Source organism: Diuraphis noxia, unplaced genomic scaffold (assembly GCF_037042655.1).
Source record: "Diuraphis noxia isolate RWA-SAM2 unplaced genomic scaffold, SU_Dnox_SAM2 contig0002, whole genome shotgun sequence".
Taxonomy (NCBI): Eukaryota; Metazoa; Arthropoda; class Insecta; order Hemiptera; family Aphididae; genus Diuraphis; species Diuraphis noxia.
The window spans coordinates 25,188,047-25,214,069 of NW_028301712.1; the positions used below are offsets into that span (position 1 = coordinate 25,188,047).

At 30.3% G+C, this 26,023-nt stretch overlaps 1 protein-coding gene across 5 annotated transcripts in view; it reads left to right on the top strand.

The window, feature by feature from the left end:
* Nucleotides 1–18,577, top strand: part of ASPP (Ankyrin-repeat, SH3-domain, and Proline-rich-region containing Protein) — a 105,426-nt gene extending 86,849 nt beyond the window's left edge. For all 5 annotated transcript variants that reach the window (XM_015510527.2, XM_015510528.2, XM_015510524.2 and 2 more), the window contains 11 exons: nt 2,914–3,092; nt 3,269–3,462; nt 3,822–4,682; nt 4,773–4,857; nt 5,460–6,013; nt 7,515–8,200; nt 10,968–11,128; nt 11,423–11,556; nt 15,014–15,180; nt 15,507–15,706; nt 17,761–18,577. In XM_015510527.2, the coding sequence (XP_015366013.2) occupies nt 2,914–3,092; nt 3,269–3,462; nt 3,822–4,682; nt 4,773–4,857; nt 5,460–6,013; nt 7,515–8,200; nt 10,968–11,128; nt 11,423–11,556; nt 15,014–15,180; nt 15,507–15,706; nt 17,761–17,805 (3,266 nt within the window). In that variant the 3' untranslated portion in view covers nt 17,806–18,577. The remainder of the gene's footprint in view (nt 1–2,913; nt 3,093–3,268; nt 3,463–3,821; nt 4,683–4,772; nt 4,858–5,459; nt 6,014–7,514; nt 8,201–10,967; nt 11,129–11,422; nt 11,557–15,013; nt 15,181–15,506; nt 15,707–17,760) is intronic.
* The last annotated feature ends 7,446 nt before the right edge of the window (nt 18,578–26,023 follow it).

Sequence of the window (26,023 nt, forward strand, 5' to 3'; positions counted from 1 at the left end):
ATGATACGTTTCGTGCAGACCGTAGTCATCACCTAACCTAACCGTAGCGGTGATATTTGCCCCTATGACACGACTTCCACCGCGAGTGATACACAATCAGTGAGGTAATCTCTCGTACAAATCTGATGTTTAGGATGTGAAAAATTTTGTATTTAGTATCCTGATTTCGAAAATTAATGCGATTACTTAATTACATTTTGTCCGCTTGTAGACGGTATATTTTATTATTTCGTCGAACGTTCGTATATCAGCGTTATTCAGCGTTGCTTTTATTTTAATTTCCCTTCCCCCCCCCCTCGATTCAGTCAAAAACGCGTAATGTACTATTTGCGTAATGTTCAGCCGTTGGTGTTTGAAAGTTTATCGTGGCATTCCAAAAGTAATTTTCGAACGAAGTAATTACGATTGCTGTTGTTCATGGCAATATTTCAAACAATTATTAATAAGTTTAATGGGGCTACTACAAGTCCGCACACTTATGTATTCTGTTTGTCAAAAAACTATAACACCCGCAGTGCTCATTTGATGTGTCTATTAGTCTATATAATTAAATATACAATACATAATACAATTGTTGTGATTTCAATAATTTTATGATCGTAGATTAAAAGTTACACGGCACATGTCGTCACCTCTTGCATATCTGAGATAATGTTCAATATAAAATACATGGAGCACAGAGATAGCAAATAATACATCTATTGATATTTTCTAAACCTTGACGTATTTTAGGACATGGATGGCTTATATGCCGCAACGGGGTTTGATTATATAATTATTTTACAAATAGTGATTTATGTACATAGTTTTCAATCTGCAGTCGTTTATAATTATTATTTTATCTCGCATATAATGCATATACTTTAACACTTTGAATCGTATTACGTGTGCTTTGGGATAGAACAAATGCCATTCAACCGATTAGAAAGTACGATGAACTTGGAGAACAAAGTACTCCAATTGTTTTTTCGTTAAGGTTAAAAAAAAAACACTAACAACGATGAGACACATAATGCTTAGAATTTTATTTTTTATTTTTTGTCATCCAACACAATAATTACATATTAATTACACTTTTTACATGTACAGTTGACGATTATCATAACAATGCGTTCGTATTTCAGTGTTCTATATATTTTATACATTGTACCTATAATACTCGTTTTATTGTGCATTTTTTATAATTTTCTTACACCCTCACCGGCCTCACCGGCCTCTACTGCAATATATTAAACCTACTCTTTATTTTATGTAGACAATATATGCACCGCCTGTACCTATAGTTTTCGTTATGTGACTAATATTTTTGGAAGTATGTTAACTAATTTGTATTTAAAATAAAAAGGTTATTTTTTGAAAACAATTTTTAATTTTTATAAATTTAAACAATAATTGTTTAGACAAATAATTATTTGATTGACAATATTTATTATTTACTAACGCACAAATGCCTTAAGTTTATATTTTATTCATTTAAAAGTTTTCACATTTCTTTAATATTAAGTCTTTTTCTCGCTTCGTATAAATACGATTGCTGCATGACTATACATTTGTTCTGTTATAACTGTTTTAAAATTGTATGATATAGATTTTAATATTTTTACACTAGGTATATTCAGAATAATTGTTTAACTATCTTTTTTATAACTGCATTTTATCAAAATACAATTACTACCTATATATCAGATTTTGAATAAAAATGATGAAGTTCCAGTTTACCCTCAAAAAAAATTATTCATTTATTTAGGTAATCGTGGTTAAAATAATTATTTAAAAAATGTTTTACTTAAAGATCTTTAGCGAAGTAAGAAATAAATTGGTTTTAATGTTTTGTTTTTGACAGTTTTCATGAAAATAAAAATCATATTAATTTTACATAAATAATTTTAAAATATTGAAAAATAACTAAAATCATTATTTTATTTATAACTGTATAGGTAAATAGGAAGGTTTAACATAAAATCAATGTCACATATTAATAGGTAATGTTTACTTTTCCCTTGGTTATTACATGGCTCATTAATTTCGTTATCTCAGATGCTACACACTTCTGTGCTTATTCACTCTTACATGGATCATAAGCTAACACCGCCATCAATATTGTCTATTTGGTTTATTATTGTTTACTCATTCGGTGTTCTACAAGAAATTGTCAATTACGGTTAATTTCATTTCATGATTAAACGATTTCAATAAAATATGTACGAGTTAAAAAACAGATGCATATATGGCTTACATACTTCGTTAAAAATATCATTATATTAACTAAACGTTCATAATTATCATTTGTGTAGTAAAATAAGAAAATTGAATATGTGGTTCTAAAGTATTTACGGTGGATTATATTTTTAGAAGGTTTTCATACGTGTTGCTTTGAATTATGATAGTTATAGTTTGTAAGCACAAGTTAAATTACATTCATTTAGTTATGATGGATGTGGCGAGAATGTTTTTTTTTTTTTAGCAATCTAAGAGAAAATCTAATTAATTGATGTGTTAATTCCCAATCGCTGTATTACTCTTAGGTACCCTGATAAATAATTACAATCCATTTACTACAAGACTAAACTTACCGTGAAACCCATCAGTAAAAATATGTTACGCTTTGTCAAGCGTACAATATATGACCAGTTTTTGACAGGTTAGGGATTTGAAAATGTTCTCTACTGTAGAATTTGACACCCCAAAAAACCATTAGAGGTTAGAAGAAAGTTATTTCATTTTTTTGCTTAATAGTTTTGAAAAATTGTGACAGTTTGAGATTAGCCCAAAGGTAGATTTTTCGGTTGAAACCTACCACGTGACTATTTCCTTTTTTTTCTCCGGGGCCCAAATGTAATTGAGTTTCATATTATTTAATAATAAAAATACAACACGTTTATTAAATTTAGAAATTTTTCTTTGTTGTTTCAGCTTCTGACCTGGAATCGATCCGTGCCTTGTTTAATGAAAAAGAAAAAGAACTAACAATGGCTGTGGCTAAAGTGGATGAACTAACTAGGCAACTAGAAGATGTCCATAAAGGACGAGGTCATGCACAGCCTACATCTCCAGCCTCTATAGAACTTGATAAACTACGAGCTGAGTTATTAGTGAGTGTTATTATTATTCATACATTTTAGTTAGGTATGGTCTTTTAGAATTGATTTATGATATTTGCAAATAGTTACAATTTTTATTTATTTTTAAATTTAACATGCTATATTATACTAATATATATATATATATATATATATTTAATACTAATTTTTATTTTTATATTTTTCAGTACCGAAATAAATTAGGTGAACAGCAAACTGCTAGGTTAGTACAACAACGTGAGGTTCTGTCTAAAAGACAAGAGGAAATGGCATCCATTGACCGTCGAATATCAGAATTACAAGCTAGGTTACACAGGAAGAGGCTGCTCAACCAACAGTTGGCTAATCAAATCCAGGCTAACAAACCAGGCCAAAATAACAGGCGAGTAACCATTTTGAACAAAATAATACTAAAAAGAGATTCTACGAGATCTCGCTAGATGAGCCATTTTATTACATTTTAGTTTCTGTAATATTGTATTCTATTAATATAAGTTTATAAATGAATATTCCTTATGTTTACAGTGAAGTCACTATGCTATTAGATAGATAGTGGTTTTATTTAGTAGGCTAAACCTTTGTCCACGTGAATCTCCTTAAATAATTTATTGAAATATAATTTTTAACCTTATTTACCCTATAAACGATTAGGATTAACTTTTGATTTTCGAACACTTTTCGAATGAATAAAAATTATCAAATTATCATTATACTAACTTTTATATTTTCTTTTGATTTAAGATCTCTGGGTGGGCCGGGTAAACAAATGATGCCGTTGTGCGATGGGAAAATGAACGGTGGTGGTGGAAATGTCGCGGCCATCGAGCCGTACAATCACATACCAGATGCAATGAGCAAAAATTCAATATTACGCAAGTCCGAAGATAACATCCTTAGCCACGCGACGGTTGACGGCGGTGACCAACAGTCATATGGTGTACGGTCCGGTAGGCCTGAGCTAAAGTCTCTATCTCAGCAGCCTTTGATCCAGAAACCTATGGTGGATCCATACCAGCAACAGTATCAGTCATCAAATAACAACTACAAAATTGAACAACAGAGTAACGGTAATCCAGGTGACCTAGCGTATTTTGGCGGTAGCAAGTTTGACCCTAAATACCAGACACTACCCTATAATACAAAATTCTCACCATTAACCAACTACAGTGGAAATCAATCAGCCCTCCTTCACCAACAACACCAGCAACAACACCATCTTCATTATCATAATCATCAGCAGCAGCAGCAGCAGCAACAACAACAACAACAACAACAACAACAACAACAACAACAACAACAACAACAGTATCAGCATCATCAGCAACAACAGCAGCAGCAACAACAGAACCAGCATCAACAGTGGTTCAATCAGCATGAAGACATGTCCGAGGATATTAATAGAGACCTAGTCAATAACAATACCAGTTTTTATGGAGCCGATCAAAAACTTAACGGAACGGCCCAAACTAAAAAGTCAGTTTTGTCCGGCCAAGTTCTGACAAATGTGGGACAAAATTTACAAATGCAAAGTTCCAGCAGACCTATCAACGCTCAAGTATATCATACGAAACCACTTTCATCATCTAATCATACTTCTCAAAGGTACATTGGCATATTTAACGTTATTTATATTTTGCGCTTTATCATATTATGTTGTCTATAATAACATACTTATTCAACATTATGTTTTAGGCCTTTAAACTATTCGATACACCATCCTCCAGTTCTAGTGACTAGAAGTCAACCAGTCGGTGGAACTGGGATAATAAATCATCAGGTAATCGAATCATAATATATTATGATATAATTTTAAATATTACATATTTTTTCTCCAAGATAAAACGCATTACAGTATGTACACTGCAGGTATTTATTTCAAATTTATTTATGCTAATGATTTGACTTGAAACTGTATTTTCAAGTCGATTTAATAGCACCTATTTTATTTTGCCCGGATTTTGGCGCAAATGAAAGACGGAGTATCAAAATGAATCATTTAGAGTATTAATCAAGACTATTGTGCGTTTAATGTCAGAATAATCGTTATATGAAGGGATTACGACGTTTTACAACGATTAATAATATCGTCCTTATCACAGTGGTTGTAATAGTCCGTCAATTCGAGTAAAGTCTTTCGAGAGTCTACACTCAAACAGGTCTTTTTCTTTCATATAATATATAGTACGTGGGTTTACTATATACGCGCACGAACATCGAGGTGAACTTAATCTAATATCTTGTAACTTAATTTAGGGGAATAATTTGTAATAACTCTGAGACGTGGCGAGCCTCTGCCCTTAATATAATTTTCCATCATACGCTTTATTATATTATTCTGTTTATTAGATTAATAACATACAGAAATCAATTTTTCCACAGAAACCGACAAGCAGCGTGTCGCCTATATATCAGACATCTTCGACCAAAGTACAGCCGGTACAGCCTCAAGTGTTAAATTCTGTTGCAACTAATCAAGTAGTACCTAAAGAATCAAAACAACCAATTAAGTTAGCGACGGTGGTTGCGGCGGAATCTGATCAACAGGTCGGCGTGGACCGTGCCGGTAGCCCTTCGACCATTGGAAAACCGGCGTTACCCCCCAAACCACCTCCGCCAATGGTCAAAACGTGTACCCCTCCGCCCCCGCCGAGGCAAAATGCTTATCACCACCATATACCTCAGTATCACCAGCCGGACCCATCTTTAGAAGACGGGGGCTTAGGAGGAGCTGGCGGTGGTCGTGCGTATTACACCGACTGCAGACCAACACCACTTCAGAAAGACCTAACGCCTCCTCCTCCGCGGATACCCAACGGGGGCATTGCTGGTGCAGCACCGGTCAAGTCTGGCTTTGGTAACTTGGTGGACTCGTCCGAGTCTGACAATTCATCGAGTTCGGCGTCTATGCGATCCATGTTCGGTAGCAGTGCCAAGTGAGTGTTATTATGTGTACATCATAAGCAGGGTTCGGATTTTATAGCACCAAAAATCCTAAAATATGCGCTATAATATGACCAAAAAAACCTTAAAATACGCTCTATAAATATGCCCTAAAAACATCAAAAATAGCAACAAATAAAAATATATACAAATCAAAATTGTATTCAATTTATCATATAACTTTATTAAATCATTTATTTATAAAAAAACTAAAATCATCGTTTACAGTTTAAAAAAATTTGGGTGTACTGATTAAATTGATACCTTGAATTATGAGTTTATGACATCGTTTGTACGCAACTATTCAAAATTGTCTGAGTAAATAAGAATAAAATTCAAGTAATTATTATTTATTATTTTATTAATTAAATAATATTTTATTTATTTTACCTGAGTTACACTGTATGATTAAGTGTTTTGCCAAATTTTCGAATTTGAAGTTCCGGCGGTTATCAGTCAACAATGACTTGAAGGTCGAAAAGGAACGTTCAACATCAACCGATGTAATAGGTGAATACTTAAAAAATACTATATCGTCACTAGTCAATTCTTCAAGATCTCCGTCTAATTCGCTATTTTCCTCTTCACTCGACAATATTTTAGAAATGCGTTTTAATGATGTCAAGCCATAATTATTTTCAAATACAGTTTTAAATTTATTTTTTACAATTGTACCTGCTTCACCCCGTAATGATTTGAACGATTCTTCGATATCCTCAATTATTTTTAACGCTGTTATAAAAGAAAGGCCTTTTGTTTGTAGTTTATTTATTCCTTCTACGAGAATTGTGAAGTTTGATTTTATATACGCTAGGTTGCTCTCAATATATAAAATCCGAACCCTGATCATAAGATATAATATTATAGGTGGTGTGAAAAACGATAAGCTTGATAAGATGTTATAATGACATAATTAATACACAATATTATATCATAGTATCGCACCGTATAAACATCTAATTAATGTCAATGAAGATTCCCAATAAGATTGTCTATAACATTTCTAAATAATTTAAACTTGTACTATCTAAATTTTTGATTGTATTTTGGTCCATGACCGTTCATTACATTAAGCTCAGGTGATCCAGCTTTTAAAATATAATATGATATTAAGTATATGTGTAATGTGTATGTATTCTTCTTTTTCTTCTCCGGTTTAACTGCCCAATTATGTAGATCAGAATTTCAATCATGAGCTATCTTCATCCACTTTGAAGATATCGTATGATTTTTTTCTGGTCTATAACTATGACTAAATTTCTGTCAATTATACTAAGTCATCGAGTTCAGTTGATTGTCTCCTTATGTGGGTGATCAACTAGATCTATATCATCAAAACAAATGATAGGACCTATTAGTACTGCAGATTTTATATTTTTTCATTACCTTACATAACAGAAAAATTCTGTATGATATAGGTGTGAGTTTTGAGTTGTATATTATCTCTGATGATATAATCAGATTTTTTTGATGTTTTTTTCTTCACTTTTTTAGAAATGGCGAACATTTGTTGGACAGCGTGAGATCTGTAAGCATATCAACGACCAAAGGGACGCCTCCCCCTCCACCACCACCACCTCCTCCACCACAGTCACAACAGTTATCTGCTAATACAGCCACCGTGTCTCCAACCGAAACTGTGGTGGTTAAAGATCAGCAACAGCAGCAGCCACCTCCCCACGAAGCAAAACTCCCCTCTAGACTGCCATCACTGTTACTCAACCGAACCACTTCTTATCCAGTGACGGATATCGTTGGGAGCGATAGTAAAGTTAATAATAACAACCACCAAAATCTCCTTCATCATCATCATAATAACATTAACAATAACCACCAACAAATGCAACACCGGTTGTCTGTCGCACCGCCGCAGCAGCATCAGCAACAGCAATCATCACAGACTCCATCTGTCACTACTCCCACCGTTTCTACCGTTTCTACCACGTCGACCGTCAGTCAACTAGATCCACAGGCTACGCCGGTCGATGAAACGGACAGAGCGCGGGCAGTTAGCGTTGCTCAGCGCATTGACGAACTGGAAACACGTTTTGGGGGTGGAGGCAACAGTATAGGGGTTGTTGGATGTGGCGGGTCTTCGTCTACTGACGATAACAGCACCAGCAACCACAGCTCTTCATCGCCCGACTCTGGCCAAGACTCAGGCAGAGACGACATATCCGGTAAGAGTTCACTATCTATTAATGAAAAAATAACGATATTTTTTGACGAAAATCATTTGGGTTTTTTAATATCTTCTAACTTTTAGAAACTCACATCGATTTAAAACAGGGCCTTGCGCTAAAATTCATCGAAACTTCTAAATCCCTTTAATAACCGCCAAAAACCTTAAAAATTCCAACACCCGAAACCCGTATAATTTTATATAATACAATAAGTTGTTATGTGGTTTGTCATTTTGTATATATTATTTTATATTTTTTGTGACGCCTAATAATAATCATTGAATGGAATAATTTTGTAATAAATAAGTGTTAGTTAGTAAATATTTCCTTGTGTCAACACCTTTTAACATTTATGCTTTATTTCAATCCATTCATTGACAACTATAATCATTAACATATTATATTTTACTAGTTATTGAATAGTATTTCAAGAAACATTGTATAATCTAAAAGAATTAACGGTAATTAATGGTATCGAAATAATAGGTAAATATGACAATATCATAAACGAGATTTTTGCATTATTAAAATTCTTGTTTGTTCCGATGACCTTTTAATGTATGAGTACCTACTTATTTTCCTAAAATGTATAATTCTTAATATAATTTTAATCTCTCGAGGCATTGTGCGACTTACATTATCTAAAAGAATAAATTCGTCAAAATTGCATTTTTATTTTGTGTAATAATAAAGAAAATCATATCAGAAATTCTAATTTCAAAATGTTATCGAGTATAAAACAACAGAATTTGAACGTTTAAAGTTTTAAAATTTTACTGATATTGGACGTAACTCGTGGTTTTTGATAAAGCACGTACCTAAACGTATTGAATATACGCACGGCGAGTTTACCGTAAAATAATAAAAAAATAATTCAATCTGTGAACAACAAATGCGAAATATAGGTATTGCTATATTATAGTAATAATAATATTATCTCCGATGAAATTGCTTTTGATCTGTCTATTTATGGGGAACTGAACCATCAGAAGAAAATAATATGCAAATCCACGACTCGATAATCCGTGCATGGTGTATATATTATATATTATTATATTGTACAATATTATATACATGTGTGTTGTGTAGTATTATAATGCTCGCGGGAGGTAGGTATACTATGGATCGTTTAAGCTAATGGGTTTCCATGTCGAACTCACTTCTGTACGCCACAACACCGGTACATAATATAACATTGCGTGTAAATTGGAATTTGATTTAAATGTGTGTTATCTGCAACCCCTACTCTATACCAATTGCAATATACATATAACATCGTCTGCAGATTTCATATTATCTACTAACTAAATGCTTCCATAATCAGTTGAATACCCAGATAGTGGTTTATCATTTTAAACCATTTTACGGTATATATGTACCAGGTAATTTGATTCAAAATGATTATAATTATTTAAAGTTTGTGCCAAGTTGGAATACCAATTTATCTAATGTAGATTCCAAGACACTGTTTGAAGTGGGATTCAGTATTTTAAGGTTCGTTAGTATTGAATTATTTGTACAATAATAACAATCAATGACATAATACCGCAATAATATTGTTATTAAGATATATTATGTGCTGATATACTATATTATAATTTTTGTGAAAATGAATTCAATGAACCGTATCAACTATGGAAAAATGTAAAATAAAGTAGATAATTTGAATAAATTATGAAATAGCATTAAAATAAATAACGAATAACCGTCCTTGTTTATAATTATTAAAATTTAACATAGGTATCTGTAATGGTCACTGTAATAGTGTTCTACTCGGCTAAACTCGATCTATACAATACTATTATTTTCGATTGATATCGTGTGATTTCAAATAACTATTTATTTTTGGTATTCTATGAGTAATTTTTTTCTTTTTTATTTGGGGGGGGGGTGGTGGCGGTGAGGGGGTTTAACCTATTAAGCTGGGGGCCTTATGAAAACGACTATAGTTGTTTACATATTATATCGGGGAAAGATAATAATTTAACGTTCATCCATCACTCAATTTATACAAAAGCTAAAGAGTTTGTAAAATATATTATTATCATATTATTAACAATAACCTAATTCTCAATACCAATTTTTATTTCCATTAGTTTTGGGTACATATGATTCGTCTATGATATTTAATATGCAGATACAAAATATATATTATTAGGCAGTAGACAATGTCTAACCTATGTATGTGCAAATCGGAGAACGTTTGGATTTATCAACTTACGTGTGATACTATGTAGGTATAGTAGTATATATCAACATATTAAATTATCTCAAAACTGCATTGAAATCACATACGGTTTAACACGGATTCATTTATAAATATAAACGAGAATAACAAAACACGTTGAGTTCGCATAAATATAACATTTCGCATTTTCGCTTGTTGCTGACGGTTGTGCGCATAATATAATATTATAGTTTTCCAATTCGTCCGAGATTCGTCAGTTCAAAGTTCAAACATTGATCTCGTACCATATTTCGCGATGCCTTTTAGTTGATACTGTATATAAAAGCACTCGACTGAAGATTTTTATGAATTTACGAATTTTTTCGGTTGATTTTATGTGATGGTATGCTAGGTAAGAGCTTACTTCTTAAAATACCCCCATCAACTATATCGAATATAAATTAATACAATTTATATCGTTGAGTCCCGTGTGAATTTAAGCTCATATCATGTCGATAAATTTTATGATATAATATTATATTGAATTTAATTTTTCGCATCATTACACATCCAGTAATATTATTTGTGTCTTTTCAGTGGAGTGCAGAAACAGGTTGGTGGTGCGGAAAAAGGGCAACCTCAAGGAGTCGGGCGGCAGCATCGGTCACAAGCGCCGTGTGTCGTTCGATCCGCTCGCATTGCTGCTAGACGCCTCGTTGGAGGGTGAACTCGAGTTGGTTATGCGAACCGCTGAACAAGTGAGTGTGCAAGCAAATTATTTTTATTATCACTGTATTATATATTATACATTATGTTGGGTTACATCGAAGATCTTGTACGCGCGTTCGTATTTCCGAAGTAGTATACTAATTTTGGTGCCCGATTATGGTTTAGTGGATGGTATAGTTGTGGAGAAGGGTAGTATAATAGATAATATATTTGTATATATGTATATATATAATAGTAATCAATAATAATGTGCTCTGGAAAACTCCAAAGACGTTATGTTATGTAAATTGTTTATTAACGTATTCATATGTTATGTGTTTTAGGTGGGAGACCCGAGCGCGGCTAATGACGAAGGAATAACTGCGCTACACAATGCCATATGCGCCGGCCATATAGACATTGTTAAGTTCTTAGTTAAGTTTGGCTGTGATGTAAATGCTCAAGACTCCGATGGATGGTGAGTACAAAGTTAATATTATTATATAAATCTGTTAGACTTGGAAGTACGAATTTGAATTCTTAACGCTTAAGGGTATTACTTTTGAAGGCATAACTACAAGTAGGGATAGGCCGATATCACTTTTAACCGATAACCGATAAACAGATATGTTATGCAGATTTAAGTCCGATAACCGATGTATTCAAAACTTTGAATTTCTATCCAAAAGCATGAACCGATATTATAAAATACCCGATAATAGGTACTTACCGATAAGTACTAAGTAGTAACTACTAACTAATAATACTGTAATAATCAATATTATTATATATTAATATATTATATAATGATTAAATTAAATAATTAATAAATATTTAATACAAATAGAGTTAACACGGTTGTACATAAATAATAAATATTAAATATTAAATAACAAAGTTAAAAATTTAAAATGAACCATTTTCTTTCTTGTTAGTTGATAATAAATTATAACTTATTAATTTATAAGTTATACATTTATAAGTTTTAAGTATAGTCAATAAGTATAATTTTAACTTTTTAATAAAACAAATAAAAATTATAATAAAAAACAAATCACATAATATTTAAAAAATAATAATTTTCCCTTTTTCACTTATTAAACATTCCTTGTTTAATTTTTAATACAATCAAATATTTAATCTATGTATGATAAATTGTTTTTTTTTCATATCGGTTTTAAAAAAAACCGATATTGCCAATATCGGTTTTAAAAAAAAACCGATATTGCCAATATCGGCCGATAATCGATATCGGTTTGTATATCGGCCCAGCCCTAACTACAAGGTACTTGCCATTCCACCGAAAGATATAAAATTTATTTTTATTTTTATTTTTAATATTAACTTTCTTTTACTTATGTAATCTCGTAACATTTAACTGTTCATTTTTTTTTTCTTATTAATTATTTTATCGCACCGTTGCTTTTTAACAAATGGGTGTCATTATAACTGTATATACGTATAATTTAAAGTAATGAATAATTACCAAATATTAATTACTTTCTAGCGTGTCAAACTATCTAATGCTTACCAGGAGCTACCAATCAAAGTGTCAAAAAACACTGAAATGCCAAACTGACCATTTCCTATAAATTTGGGAGCCTTTAACTAAACTATTGTAAAAAAGCTCGTTTCGTACTCGGTTTCACGCGGGTTTTCTTTCTGTGTGCTTATATAAAAATTCTGGTATCGTATATAAATATCGTCCAGGGACCCTGAAAGCTCTAAAGGAAGCAATTCATACAGAAATTCTTAGACATGTTAAAAGGGGTTATAATATAATGTTTAATAATACACGTATATAAACTAGAATTATGTTTGTATGAATTGTTTTTTATTTTTAATGAAATATATTTTTTTTAATATAAGACATTTTTGTGTGCTTATTGATAATATCAATATCATATTGTTTACTTATTGAAAATTCTGATGATGCCTCGACGTTAATATTCGCGTTGTTCGAACAATGTATTTTTCATTTACATATTTATGCGTTGTCTCTGTTATTATAATTTATTAACTTAGCTAGTTAATGAAAGATCGAGTTTACGAAAATTTAAATGTTCCCATCTGCAGATATTATTTTATGATAAATCTAAAGTAATATTTTACAACGTGTGCATAATAATCTTTCAAATAAATCGTTTTTAATTAATCTACGTCCATTAGCTCAATGAAAAAATAATTCTTCTTGCTGTTCCGCAAATACAAATTGATATTTCCCCAAGTCATCCGTATAATAATATAATAATATTGTATATTCAGTATTAATAGTAATTAAATGATTAAATTACATGATTATTATATTATTGTACCGAGCGCGCATTTGTTGGATTAAAGTTATATAACACGTGTATAATGTATATATAGGTTTAAGGACTTATATATTAAACCTATATATATATATATATTATAATTAAGTTATTAAGACTCTTCGTACAGTTCTTTTCGCCAAACCGTTAAAAATCGATGTCTCACAAGTCTTTGTAGTGTATATAAGTGTAATCACTATACGCCGTAGGTATTATGTACATACAAAACTTCCTCGTCGTTAGTGTATAGTATACGAAGTGTTACTACCAAGAATTTTATCACTAAATTTAATTGCTTATTTATTTAACTTAAAAAATATTCAAACTCCATACAAAACACTTATATATACTTAATAAATTTTAAAGTTATATGTATTCGTGCTAAAAATCATATTTATATACTATATACAGGGTGTCCCACAGAGATCTGGCATTCTGACAAATGAAATAACTTTTGTTCTAATCAATATTTTTTAAATATAATCCATAGACACTTGCGCTACATTTTTAGAATACATTTTTTATTTTTTATTTTTTAATACTGAAAATAAAAAACTTAAAAATTGATAAAATTTTTTTTCGAAATATTCAGTATAGCCAATTTATAAATCTGATTTTTAGAAAAATGTATATGGTAAAAACACTTATTTAAGTCAAATGGCTGAGTTTTTACAATTTTTTTAAATATCAATATTTTCGTTAAGTAAATTACGATCTAGTTTATGCTAGAAACCTTGTAATTTCAAAAATAATAATAAAGTATTTTAAAAATAGTTTAGTAATAAGTGCATGTTAAAATCTAATTATTTTTTTTATTGTATTTATTTTAATAATATGTGATGTATAAACTATTATAAATTACTATAATTTACCTAACGAAAATATTGATATTTAAAAAAAATTTAAAAATCAGCCTTTTGACTTAAATAAGTGTTTTTACCATATAAATTTTTCTGAAAATCAAATTTACAAATTGGCTATATAGAATATTTCGAAAAAAATTTATCCATTTTTAAGATTTTTATTTTCAGTATTAAAAAATAAAAAATGTATTCTAAAAATGTAGCGCAAGTGTCTATGGATTATATTTAAAAAATATTGATTAGAACAAAAGTTATTTCATTTGTCAGAATGTCAGATCTCTGTGGGACACCCTGTATATATTATATTTCATGACGCCTGTTTCCACGCTCTCACTATGGTTACTTTACAATTTATATACACTTGCAATACCTACTGCAGTTTACAACAATTATGATTGAATTACACTACGTGTGGAATTGGTTGCAAGTTGAGTTGCACGTCGTCGTCGTAGGATGGTCTATCATCGTATCAGGTCCGTAGCTGGGTGGGACAAGAGAGGTAGTTGCCCTCTCTAATCAATCGTTGACCCCTCTAAAAATATAAAAAGTATTAGAAATTAATATTGTTTTTATATATAGTGTACCCCTAAAATTTTGTTTGCCCCAACTAAAAATTTGGTCTGGCTACGACTGCATATACATGTAACTATCTTATCACTATTATGTTCTCGTCGGTTGTGACATGTTCAAAACGTGAATATCTAAGGGTGATCATATTATTATTATTTACTTACCTACTTAATGCCTCTGATGCCCACAGGACGCCGTTACACTGTGCTGCCAGCTGTAACAACCTCGCCATGGTCCGATTCCTGGTGGAGCACGGGGCGTGCATATTTGCCACCACGTTATCAGACCAGGAGACGGCCGCCGAGAAGTGCGAGGAGGACGAAGAGGGTTTTGATGGATGTTCAGAGTTTCTTTACAGTGAGTTGAATAATTTCTTTGTTTTGATTTTAATTACATCGCTTTATTGTAATAATACCCCCTTCCTAATAACAAAAAACCTATTATACATGATTTACCATTTACAATTAGTATTAATATCGTTTATTAAAAACAAAATTATATGTAGGTATATTGTGTTATATATTAGTTTTAATATTTTGCATCCAAAACCTTCAGTAACTTAATAAATACTACCTATTTACACATACCTATAGAATAGTATAGAATATTATAAAATACACATATTTATAAAAAAAACATTTCCAAATTGCACATCTTACTAAATTGTGAAATGATTTCTACAGGCGTTCAAGAGAAGTTAGGCATAATGAACAATGGTGCGGTGTATGCGGTATTCGGTTACGAAGCGCACAACCAGGACGAGTTGACTTTCGATGATGGTGACAAGATCATCGTACTAAGGAAGGGTGACGACACCGAACGAGAATGGTGGTGGTCGAGGATTGACGATCGTGAAGGATACGTACCACGAAATTTGCTCGGGGTGAGTTTTTCTTCTTCTTTAACACAACAAGATATATTATTTCCGAAACAAACGGACTTATAGAAAAATGATTTATTGTAGTTGTTAATTCACATATGCACACATACATATCATATATTAATTTTGTAGATGTATTGTGTAATATTATGTACTATAGGAGGTGATACATCGATATATGTCTATTTTATATGAATATATATATAAATATATATAAATAACTATTTTTGCTCTAAAACGTTTTCTAACACCTCGACATACCTACGGAATTTTATTTGTATTATCTATTTATTATCCGTTTAATCATACGTCGTCACTGTCAGAAAACTAACAATAATATCAAACAAATAAAAAATTTGCCGTATCGATTTTGATCTCAATTAAGGTTCATTATCTCGGTCCGTGGAGATGGGTGTATTGAAACACACATTAATAATTTTACCGCCTCTACGCAATCGTCGCGTCGATATGATTACATTTTAATTGCTGTATTAATTTTAATTACAATTGTTTAATGATTATTATCGCATGCACCATTTTCACCGTTTGACACTTTTATAATATAATAATAAACATGTATTTTAGAGTTTCCTACAAAAACATTACATGACGTGTCTGCAAGAGACCGTTCTATAAATATCATCTGTATTTTATGTAAACTAAAGGTTCTTATAAAAACGCTGATTATTTCAAATGTGGCGGGTGAATAGATGGGTTGTAAATTAAAAATAAATGTATTAGGAATAAATTAATAAATTAATTAATATAAACTTAAACATTTAAACATATGTTGTATTCCTAAATATATGTTTTTACATTGTTTATAATATTTCCTTAATTTTTTTGTAGTTGTAAAATTAATTGAAAAAATAATGTAATTTGTCAATTTATAACAAAAAAAATTGGAACAAACGTGGTCGGTGGTTTATAAATGGACTTGTATTGATCGTAAGAATGTTGTTAATGAGTTCACTACGTTTATTTTTGAGTATAAACACAATTGTGTATTTCGTTCAAATGTTTGAAAAAAAAATTTTTTAAATTAAATATTGTATTGCACTATTTTAAAAATGATAATAATAATATACTTCGACTTTTACATAAACGTGGACAAAACTTGGAGTAGACTAAGATGTAGAAGTCAAATAGTTTTAGTTTCATAAATGAGCGTCGATATCTTAAACAACAAATATAATATTGTAAATCGTTGTGTGTATGACGTCTAATATGATAGCAGTACAAAACATGTTTTATTTTGAATTCACAAGCAATTAAATCATATTATTAATACTACGTTTTTGAGAAAAATTGTATACGTTCCCTTTTCAGTCGAATCGTTAACATATATATTAATTAATACCTAGGTATATGATTGTGGATAGTGACGTAAACGGACTCCCCTAATATTTAGTCTGCAACGAACATTTTTTTCACATCGCCGAATCCACCCACGACCCACACATATACGTAATAATAATCGTGGGTATGTATATAGCTGAGTAGAGTAGGTTAATCCGTGCGTATACGTATCAATGTGCGTTTGTCAGTGATAGCTGACTAGAGCTAAATCTTATGATGGGTGTATGGTAAAAACCTGCACACAACTTTATTACCGGCCATGTTATATTCCTAGGATTTATCACTGGCAGGGGAATTGTGAAGAAGTTGGCTTATGATAAACTCGACAGTTTTCGCAATGTTACATAATAATTCTTTACGAGTTCTTAAACCGCTATCAACTCACTAGGTATATATAATATATTTTCAAATAGTATACAATGAAATTATAATAAGTAATAAGAAGCGATATGATATCATATAATATATGATTGAGTGTTAAGGTAGGAAGAGGGAATGCCCCATTTATACTCCAACCTAACCCCCACCCTTACATAATCTAACAGTGACGTGTGCGTATGCATTATGTATGTACGGAATCAAATTTAAAGCATTTCTCGTGTATGCGGTGGTAACTGACGGCAGTGCTATTATACGCACCGAAACTGTATATTATACGGTGTAATGGACGGGAGTTCGTTGTTTTTTTCGTTTTTCAGCTTTACCCAAGAGTGATCGGTGACAAAAAATCGGTGACCGAATGACAATCCGCTTCGGTGGTGACAGCAATATCATCGGGGCCCGTCAAGAAGCTGATTGATTCTTGGGTCCCGCCAACATCATATCATACGACGATATCATTCTTATTATGTTAGACTTTCTCATATCTATAACGTTATTATATATTATCATCATTATTATTTTTATTATTATTATTATTATTATTATTATTGCTATAATTATTTTTTACAATTTCTTTTTGACTTATTGTTTTTTTTTTCACATGGAAAACACACTTCATATTATTTATTTATTATTTCTATAATTATCATTATCATTATTATTATTTTGTTGTAATTTAAGACCAAAGTTTATTTATGCGTTTTGACCATGACAAATTTTATGAAAGCATTATCGCGGTGTATATATCGTATAGTAATTTTATAATAATTTAGTTGACGAAAAAAACTTTACATTCATAATGCATGTATATATATTCTTATTCAAACATTGAAAAGTTCACGCGCTTGAGTATGTGACATATAATATATATCATATAATATTGTATTCACACTGTGGACGTGCATAAACTGTTTTTGGATGTTTTTTTATTTATTTATTTTTTGTTTTCCTAAGTGTTTTCACGTTTATACGAGTACATTAAACTAAACATCATCATATTTGTAACATATAGTATTTTGACTAAAGAATTTTTTTTCCAAAAATTGTGATGTATAAAATTAGTATAAAACATATTTCTTTCTTTGTTGTTTATCCAATATTATTGTTATTGAAATAAATTTTTATTATTATAAACGATCGAGTTTTACGAGTTATCAAAATGAGTACCAAGTGGCCGCGTTAGACAATATAAAATTATTATTTGTATTATTATTATTATTATTATTATTATTATTATTATTATTATCATCATCATTATTGCGTACAGTATCGACTGACAAGTCAGGAAAGAATTCGTTTTTATGGAAAATTTGACGAAATAATTTATTTCATCCTAGTCCTTGTATACATACGAGTACTTCTCTAAATATTTTTTATCTACTGGAAAAAAGTTTAATGTGATTTTTATATAAATATATTCGTGTTTTAACGTCGATAAAAAGAAAAGCTCGTCGATTGTGTTTGGAATCACCCAGGCGCAGCGTGTTCGAAAATTGATGGAGTCAAGGAAATAATAGTAGCAATAAAAACGGATGACTCTAAACTCGTCGTGTATATCGAAAAAAAACTTTAGACGATGCAAACAATGTTTCGAAAGGTACTTTTTGCATATTTTTATAAAGCTCCACTCGATTTTGCAGGGATCCCTGAAAATATTAAACTACAACACAAACCAGAATAATTAAAATCAAAATTAATTTTACTCACAATTCTGACTTTAACATTCACTGCAGAGCTATCATATCATTCATACCACAGACACCATATAGTAGGTACTTATATTAGATATTCGCTCATATATATATAACGAGTTATTCGAAACGCAATGTTATACAAAATGTGTGGGGGTCTTAAACAATTTCAATATCTGGTGCATGCGAATTTTACAACGCGAAATTCTGATCGTGTAAAAAACCTTGACCCGATATTTATAATAATAATTTTCATAATTTTTATGCATCCACGACGACGAGTATATGTCGTGTGTTCTCGTAAAAGATCTGCAGTGAAATAATAATAATAATATTATAGACGCAGTGCCGACAATAGTGCATGGTAAGAGGGATGTGTGAGAACAAATATTATCGCTATTAACTACTTTGGCAACGGCTGAGTGCAATTCCATGTCGGGATCATTAACATTGTAGTATTATTATATTATATCCGATATTATTTTTATGTGTTAAATATATTGGGATCGAACGAACTGCGGCCCGCCGGAAGTGAACGACGCGGTATGGTGTTAATCTGACGTGGCACAGATTCGACAAGTACGTTGCCGCACCGTATTAGAATGAGTATAGTGTATACATTGCAGTCCATTATATATACCTATTATACTTACATGATAATAAATAAAATGTTTTATAGTATCAGTTTTTACATGGCAGGTTTTCATCTACCCTAGTTGAAAAAATGAAAAAAAGAATCAAATGGCACATCAATATTATAATACAGAATAACGATAGATTATTGTTGTTATTATTATTAATATTGTTTATACTATATTATATTACATCGTATTTTGTGTAATTGCTCTAACCGTTTACAGAATGATTTTTCTCATAGAACGTCGCCGCACAAAATCGGAATTCTATTTCCTAAAACAAATCCATGTAGAAAATGGGTTGAGGATTAGACTTCCATTTGCACTGGATGGTTAGACATTTCCGGTGGAGCCAAAAACCATTGAATTATAATTCCTGCCTGCATTCGAGTTTTTAAGTGTGCCTTTTTTTAGTATTTTATGCAAAGGAGATTTTAATTTATCACAAAACTGATTTTGCAATCCCTCGTTCCGACGTACCGTTCGGATTATTTTGAAAAGATATGTATTTTACGCCTGACTTAAGTTTTGACGCTCAGAGATAATAACTGAATCGGTGTTAATAATAATGTATCAATGAAAAATTCTAGTTACAACCGGCAATATGTAAATATATTATGTATTTAATATACATATATAGTGTGTAACAGAATATATGACAGAATTTTCTAACCACTGTTACAGAATGTCATGTCTTTTATATGTACGTATTTAATTTGTCATATTTTCTGTTATATTCTGTAATACCTGTATAGTATCGCTTAGTCTTAATATTCATATAATCAATTAGACAAAAAATAAAAATAAAATAGTGTCATGGCGAGCGGAGCAATTGAATTGGCTCCCCAATACAGGTAGTCAATATTTTACCCTTACTAAGTACCTTTGAATTGGCTCCCAAGAATTTACTGTTGAATTGGCTCCCTACCGTTTTTTTTCTTCAAAAATTTATTGATTGCCAATATGTTAATAATTTAAAGTATGTATAATTCGTAATTCATATATTTTATATCGTTACAAAAAATTATATTAAAAAAATTAAAAACAGAAAATATTTTACCGAAGTGCGTCATTATAAAATTTATGTATATTATATAAATTTAAAAATTTAAAAAACAGACAGTATTTTAGCAAAGTGCATCATTATAAAATTTATACATAAAAATCAATAAGTTAAACAAAAATATTATATTAGACTATTTTTCGGGGTCTATACTTATAATAGTTTTTGTATCAGATTCAGTACTATATAATATATATAAAAAGTTGAATATATTTGGATTTTACATCGTAAAAGTAAACGCCTATAATATGAGAATCCCTGGTTAAAAAATAATATTCAACAATTTAAGGAGCCAATTTAAATATACATTTTTCAGGAGCCAATTCAAGGATCGAATTTATATTTACCCAAAATTGGGAGCCAATTCAATGGTAGCCATGGCGAGATGGCCACTTTGGGTACGTAGGAGTATAATTCGTTACCTAGATAGGTAGTACCCATAAAAGGTCGAGTGCGGGAAAACGATAAAGTGGTTCAACTTGACCAACCGTAGTTCATTAGTTTGGTCATTTAAAAATAGATAATGGCCTACATGTTGTATATTATTTGTTACTTATAAGTATATTAAAGTTCTGATGTCAGAGGTGAGTCCAACGGGTAGGCCTGGGCAAACTCTGATTTTTAACTTCTTATTATTACTTTATTAGTAATTATTAGTGCATGTTACACATATTTATGACTTAAAAGTATAATAAAATTTCCTCAAATTAAAAAATTTGTTGACTATATAAATTTTTTTATAACCAGACCTATCCTGAATTTTGGTCCTAGGCACGCCTCTTTGTAATAATAACTGCTGTTTAAAATATACAGATTGTTCTCACCCCCATTATTTGTGCATGCAATTTTTTAAAAAGGGGGGGGGGGGTCATTTATAAACAGAAGTTGGTATTGCTACATTACACTTTTGAAATGGTACAAAAATTTAGAGAATTTCAGAAAATAGTCTATAAGTAAATTAAATGATTCCAAGTCAGATTTTGAATAATTGCAGAATTATTAAAGAAAAAAAGGTGAGTGAGAATCCATGAATCTCTCTGTATGAAAAGCTTGTAGCTAATAGAGATATACATTCTGGGAATTTCATGTATACATAAACCTGCTGCATTTCAATGTTTTATTAATTTTTTTTTTCTTAAAAAATATTATGTCTAATGTCTCAGCTTAATATTTTACTCCGCTTATCGATTACAAAAAGACTACGGCGATTCGATGTGTGCCATGCCACTGCGGTATTACATAATATTATAAAACTATGTAGGTATGCAATATAAAAGTATACGGTATATATATATTTAAGAATCACGTGCAACACTCATATATGCGATGATGAAAAAATCCGTGGTGAATTGTGAGCCACTTTTTTATACGTTTATTTTATAATATATAGGTTCACGTAGTGGGTAGTTGCTTGAGTTCGCCGCTTGCCAGCTAAACTTTTGGGATGCAACATTATAACTATATAGATAATATTCTTAAAGAAACGTTTAACGAGAGGGTCACTGGGGAGCAAAGAAGAAAAATAATAACAACGATGCTTTTTATCGCAATATTATTTTATATAGGGCGACGTTTTTAACGGTGATCATTGTTCCGAAAAATATTGGCCCTTAGGATACATTTATCCAATTCTAGGTTCTCATTAATTTTTTTCCACTCGCATTCGACCATCGACTGTGTTTTGGTTTTTAAATTTCATAACTTTATTGTTTAATTTTTAAACAAACTAGCTTGTATATACAAGCTCTGTGATCATTGGTGTCGGTGTATATCTCTTATTCGAAAATATAAAATTGATATTATAGTTTATCGATTATAAAAAATATTATAGACAATGCTCACTGAAATATAAAATGAACTTTGCATGATCTTTTTTTACAACATAGGAAACATATAATGTGTGTAGCGTCATAAATTACTTCAATGGATGTGTTAAAGTTATACTCGATTCAAATGTACCTGTACATTGTACGTCATGTAAAAAACCTGTACGTCATATCGAAAAAAATATTTAAACATTTAAAATTATTATATATCATATTTAAAAATGTGTATATAAATAATCGATATAAATTTTAAATATCTACAATTAAATTGTATTGATATTCTGAAGTACATCAAATAGAAGAAATAGGATCTTTCAAAAACAAATGTTGCATAAACATTCCCATTTCCTCGCTATTATGCGTTAGATATATTGATTTAAAAAATATTTGTTAGGGCCTAGTGTGACCAGCGTATATCTCCCAGATGGGTAACCACTCGGGTTCTTTGCACCACATAAAAAACACATGTTCCAACCGTATACAAATCGATGTTTTTTTCATTATTATACGGCAAAAAAAATCAAAAAATTTTAGCAAACGTTTTATAACTAAAATTTATTTCTGGAGTAGTTCTCATTGTAAACTTTCAAACTGAAATTTAAAATTAACAATTAAATGTTCTATAAAGTATCTAGAAGAATAATAATTAAACAATTGAAAATTCTTATTGTGTTTGATTTTTAATTCTAATATAAGTGAGTATTGTACAATCTTCTAATCATACTACAATTTTATTATTGTGCTTATAGACTTCACATGTTTGAATGGTTCTTGTCCCTATATTATATTCTTCAACAAAAATAATTTTGACTGTTTAAGAAACTTTGACATCACTTTGATTATAACAACTTAATCGTTTCATTCACAGTTGTACTTCTCTGATGTTTTCATTAGTGAAAATAAACATTTATATTTCGAGCAATATTACGACACATTTTCAATGAAGGCTTTTCATTTATACATTTTTATTTTGAGACATTATATTATATTTTGATATAATTCATACTTCAACAAAAATAGTGTTTCCGAGGTATTCTGTTATTTTACAAATTATAAGGTGATAAGGTTGCACCAATCGATAATGTTTTATTAACACCCAGACGTTTTTTTTGCGTTAGGAAAATTTTATAAACCAAGTATTTTTCATTTTTTCAAAAATGTACCGATTTTGTTTTTTAGTCGATTCTTGACATCTATAATTACATACATCAATTGTGTATTATTGATTTCTAATAAAATCTCAACTAAATATCAATTATATAAATACCTATTAAACATTAAAATAATTTGACTTATGTAATATCTCATTTTATTAAAATCATTTATTTACTAATTGTATTTTAATTTAAAATGAAAGCGGCGTCTAATAATATAGTTTTCACACGTTATATTATACTGTATAATTAGTAATTACGTTCCATTTTGGAGTTTTTAAATTTTAAGTTTACCAAACATATTAACATTTCGAAAAAATGCACCAACGATCTCTGTGCTGCTGAATTGCCTATTTTGAACGCCGTGTTACCAACATTGTATTCTTATCATTTAAGTGTGTTTTTAATACGTATAAGAAATACTGAACGAAGACCAAAGCCACTTAGCCTAATCTAACCTTAAGAGTGTAATAAGTTTTACTTAAGTAAGTCGTCATATATACATTGTAGACATAAATATTTACCAATCAGTCCACATTTCCATCGAATTTTTATTATTATTACATTAAAGCCGCAACATCTAAGGTTATTAGCTTACTATTACAACCAGATACTATAAAAAATTGTACAACATTAAAAGTTAATAGATTCTATAATAGTGATTCAGTGATTGTAGAGCTAAACTGGTATATCACGGCATATTTGCTATTAATAATATATTATTTATTAGTGATTAGGATGATTAAAGCAATTCAAATATTTTTTAAAAGTTTAAAAATCGTGAGTCTTGCAATAGGATGTGTGGATAAAGTGAAACTTTATTTTAGGGTGCATGAAAAAAAGGTTCACCACTGGTAAATATTACGTTTGTAACAGAAAAATAAGAAAATAACATTTTCAATTAAAATTAATTTATTATTATTATTATTATTATTATTATACATAGATATGATAAAATGGATGTTATTTATTACCTGCCATAGAAATCTTAGGATTCAAACAAACGACTGGATTTTGTCGGCCGGTGGTGTCTGCCGTCCAGTTTTTCATATATAGATTTAGATTGTAGTAAACAATCAAAGACGTTTATTTTTCCGGTTGGTGAATTTGCTCAGTTTACTGAGTCCGGTGTATTAACCACGCTAGGAAAAACACGGTGACTGGCTGGCAAAATCCGATTGACTCATTGGTTAGATTAGCAACGATCGTGACGCCTTTTGGCCGTAACGGCTGAGTCCACGAATCCGACATAGGCTACCACACCTAAAGAAGTTTCATTTCAAAAATCGAATAATTTAATGTCACCATTCATCAATTATATATTAATAATCTAGATTGGTACATGTAATTAAGTTGATTCTTAAAAATTGACTGTGAATACGTTCATTATAATATTAAATTTATAGTTATTAAGAAAATTAGAAAAGTGTGGAGTTAGTTAAATTCTGGGTTGCATTTATTAAAATATTACATTAATGATATAGACGAAAAATAATAATTAATGATCTTTACGGTGATGAATGATTATTATACGCAACAACACAAATTTACCTTTTAAAATGTTTAGGTATTCAATAAGCCAAGACTCTATTCAACAACTCATATGTGGTGTATTCAACCTACGTTGAAAATAATATTTTATGTAGTAATAAGTCTGCGTGCATATAATTCCTAGCTGTTTGCTCTGTTTAAAAAGACAAAACAGCACAATTAAATAACCAATGCATTGTTATAAATTATTAAACACGATTGGTTAAAGATATGAATATTTCAGAACGGATATTAAGAACGGATTTAAGTTCATTTACCGTTCTTACTTTGTATTTATTCTTTTTTGTATCAAACATAAAATAAATGAGTACCTATGTTTAAATTATTTTTAAACAGTTTTAAAAAACAACAACTTATTTCGCTAAACATATATAACCAATACGATCGTAATTTTCATTTATACGCTAAACTAGTTTACTTTTTTCTCACTTTGAAATTTTACTTACTTTAGAATACTATTCTTTTTATTCATCCCCTAAATATACATTTTTATGAGTGTGATTATTTGAACTCTTATCTTTAGTATACCCTAAGGCTTTGGATATCTTCCACCAAAAATTTAAATTGTGTTATAGTTTTATACTGCATATCAATAATTACGTATTGCTTATTTAAATATATACATCCTTATCTTAATCAATATATATATATATATATATA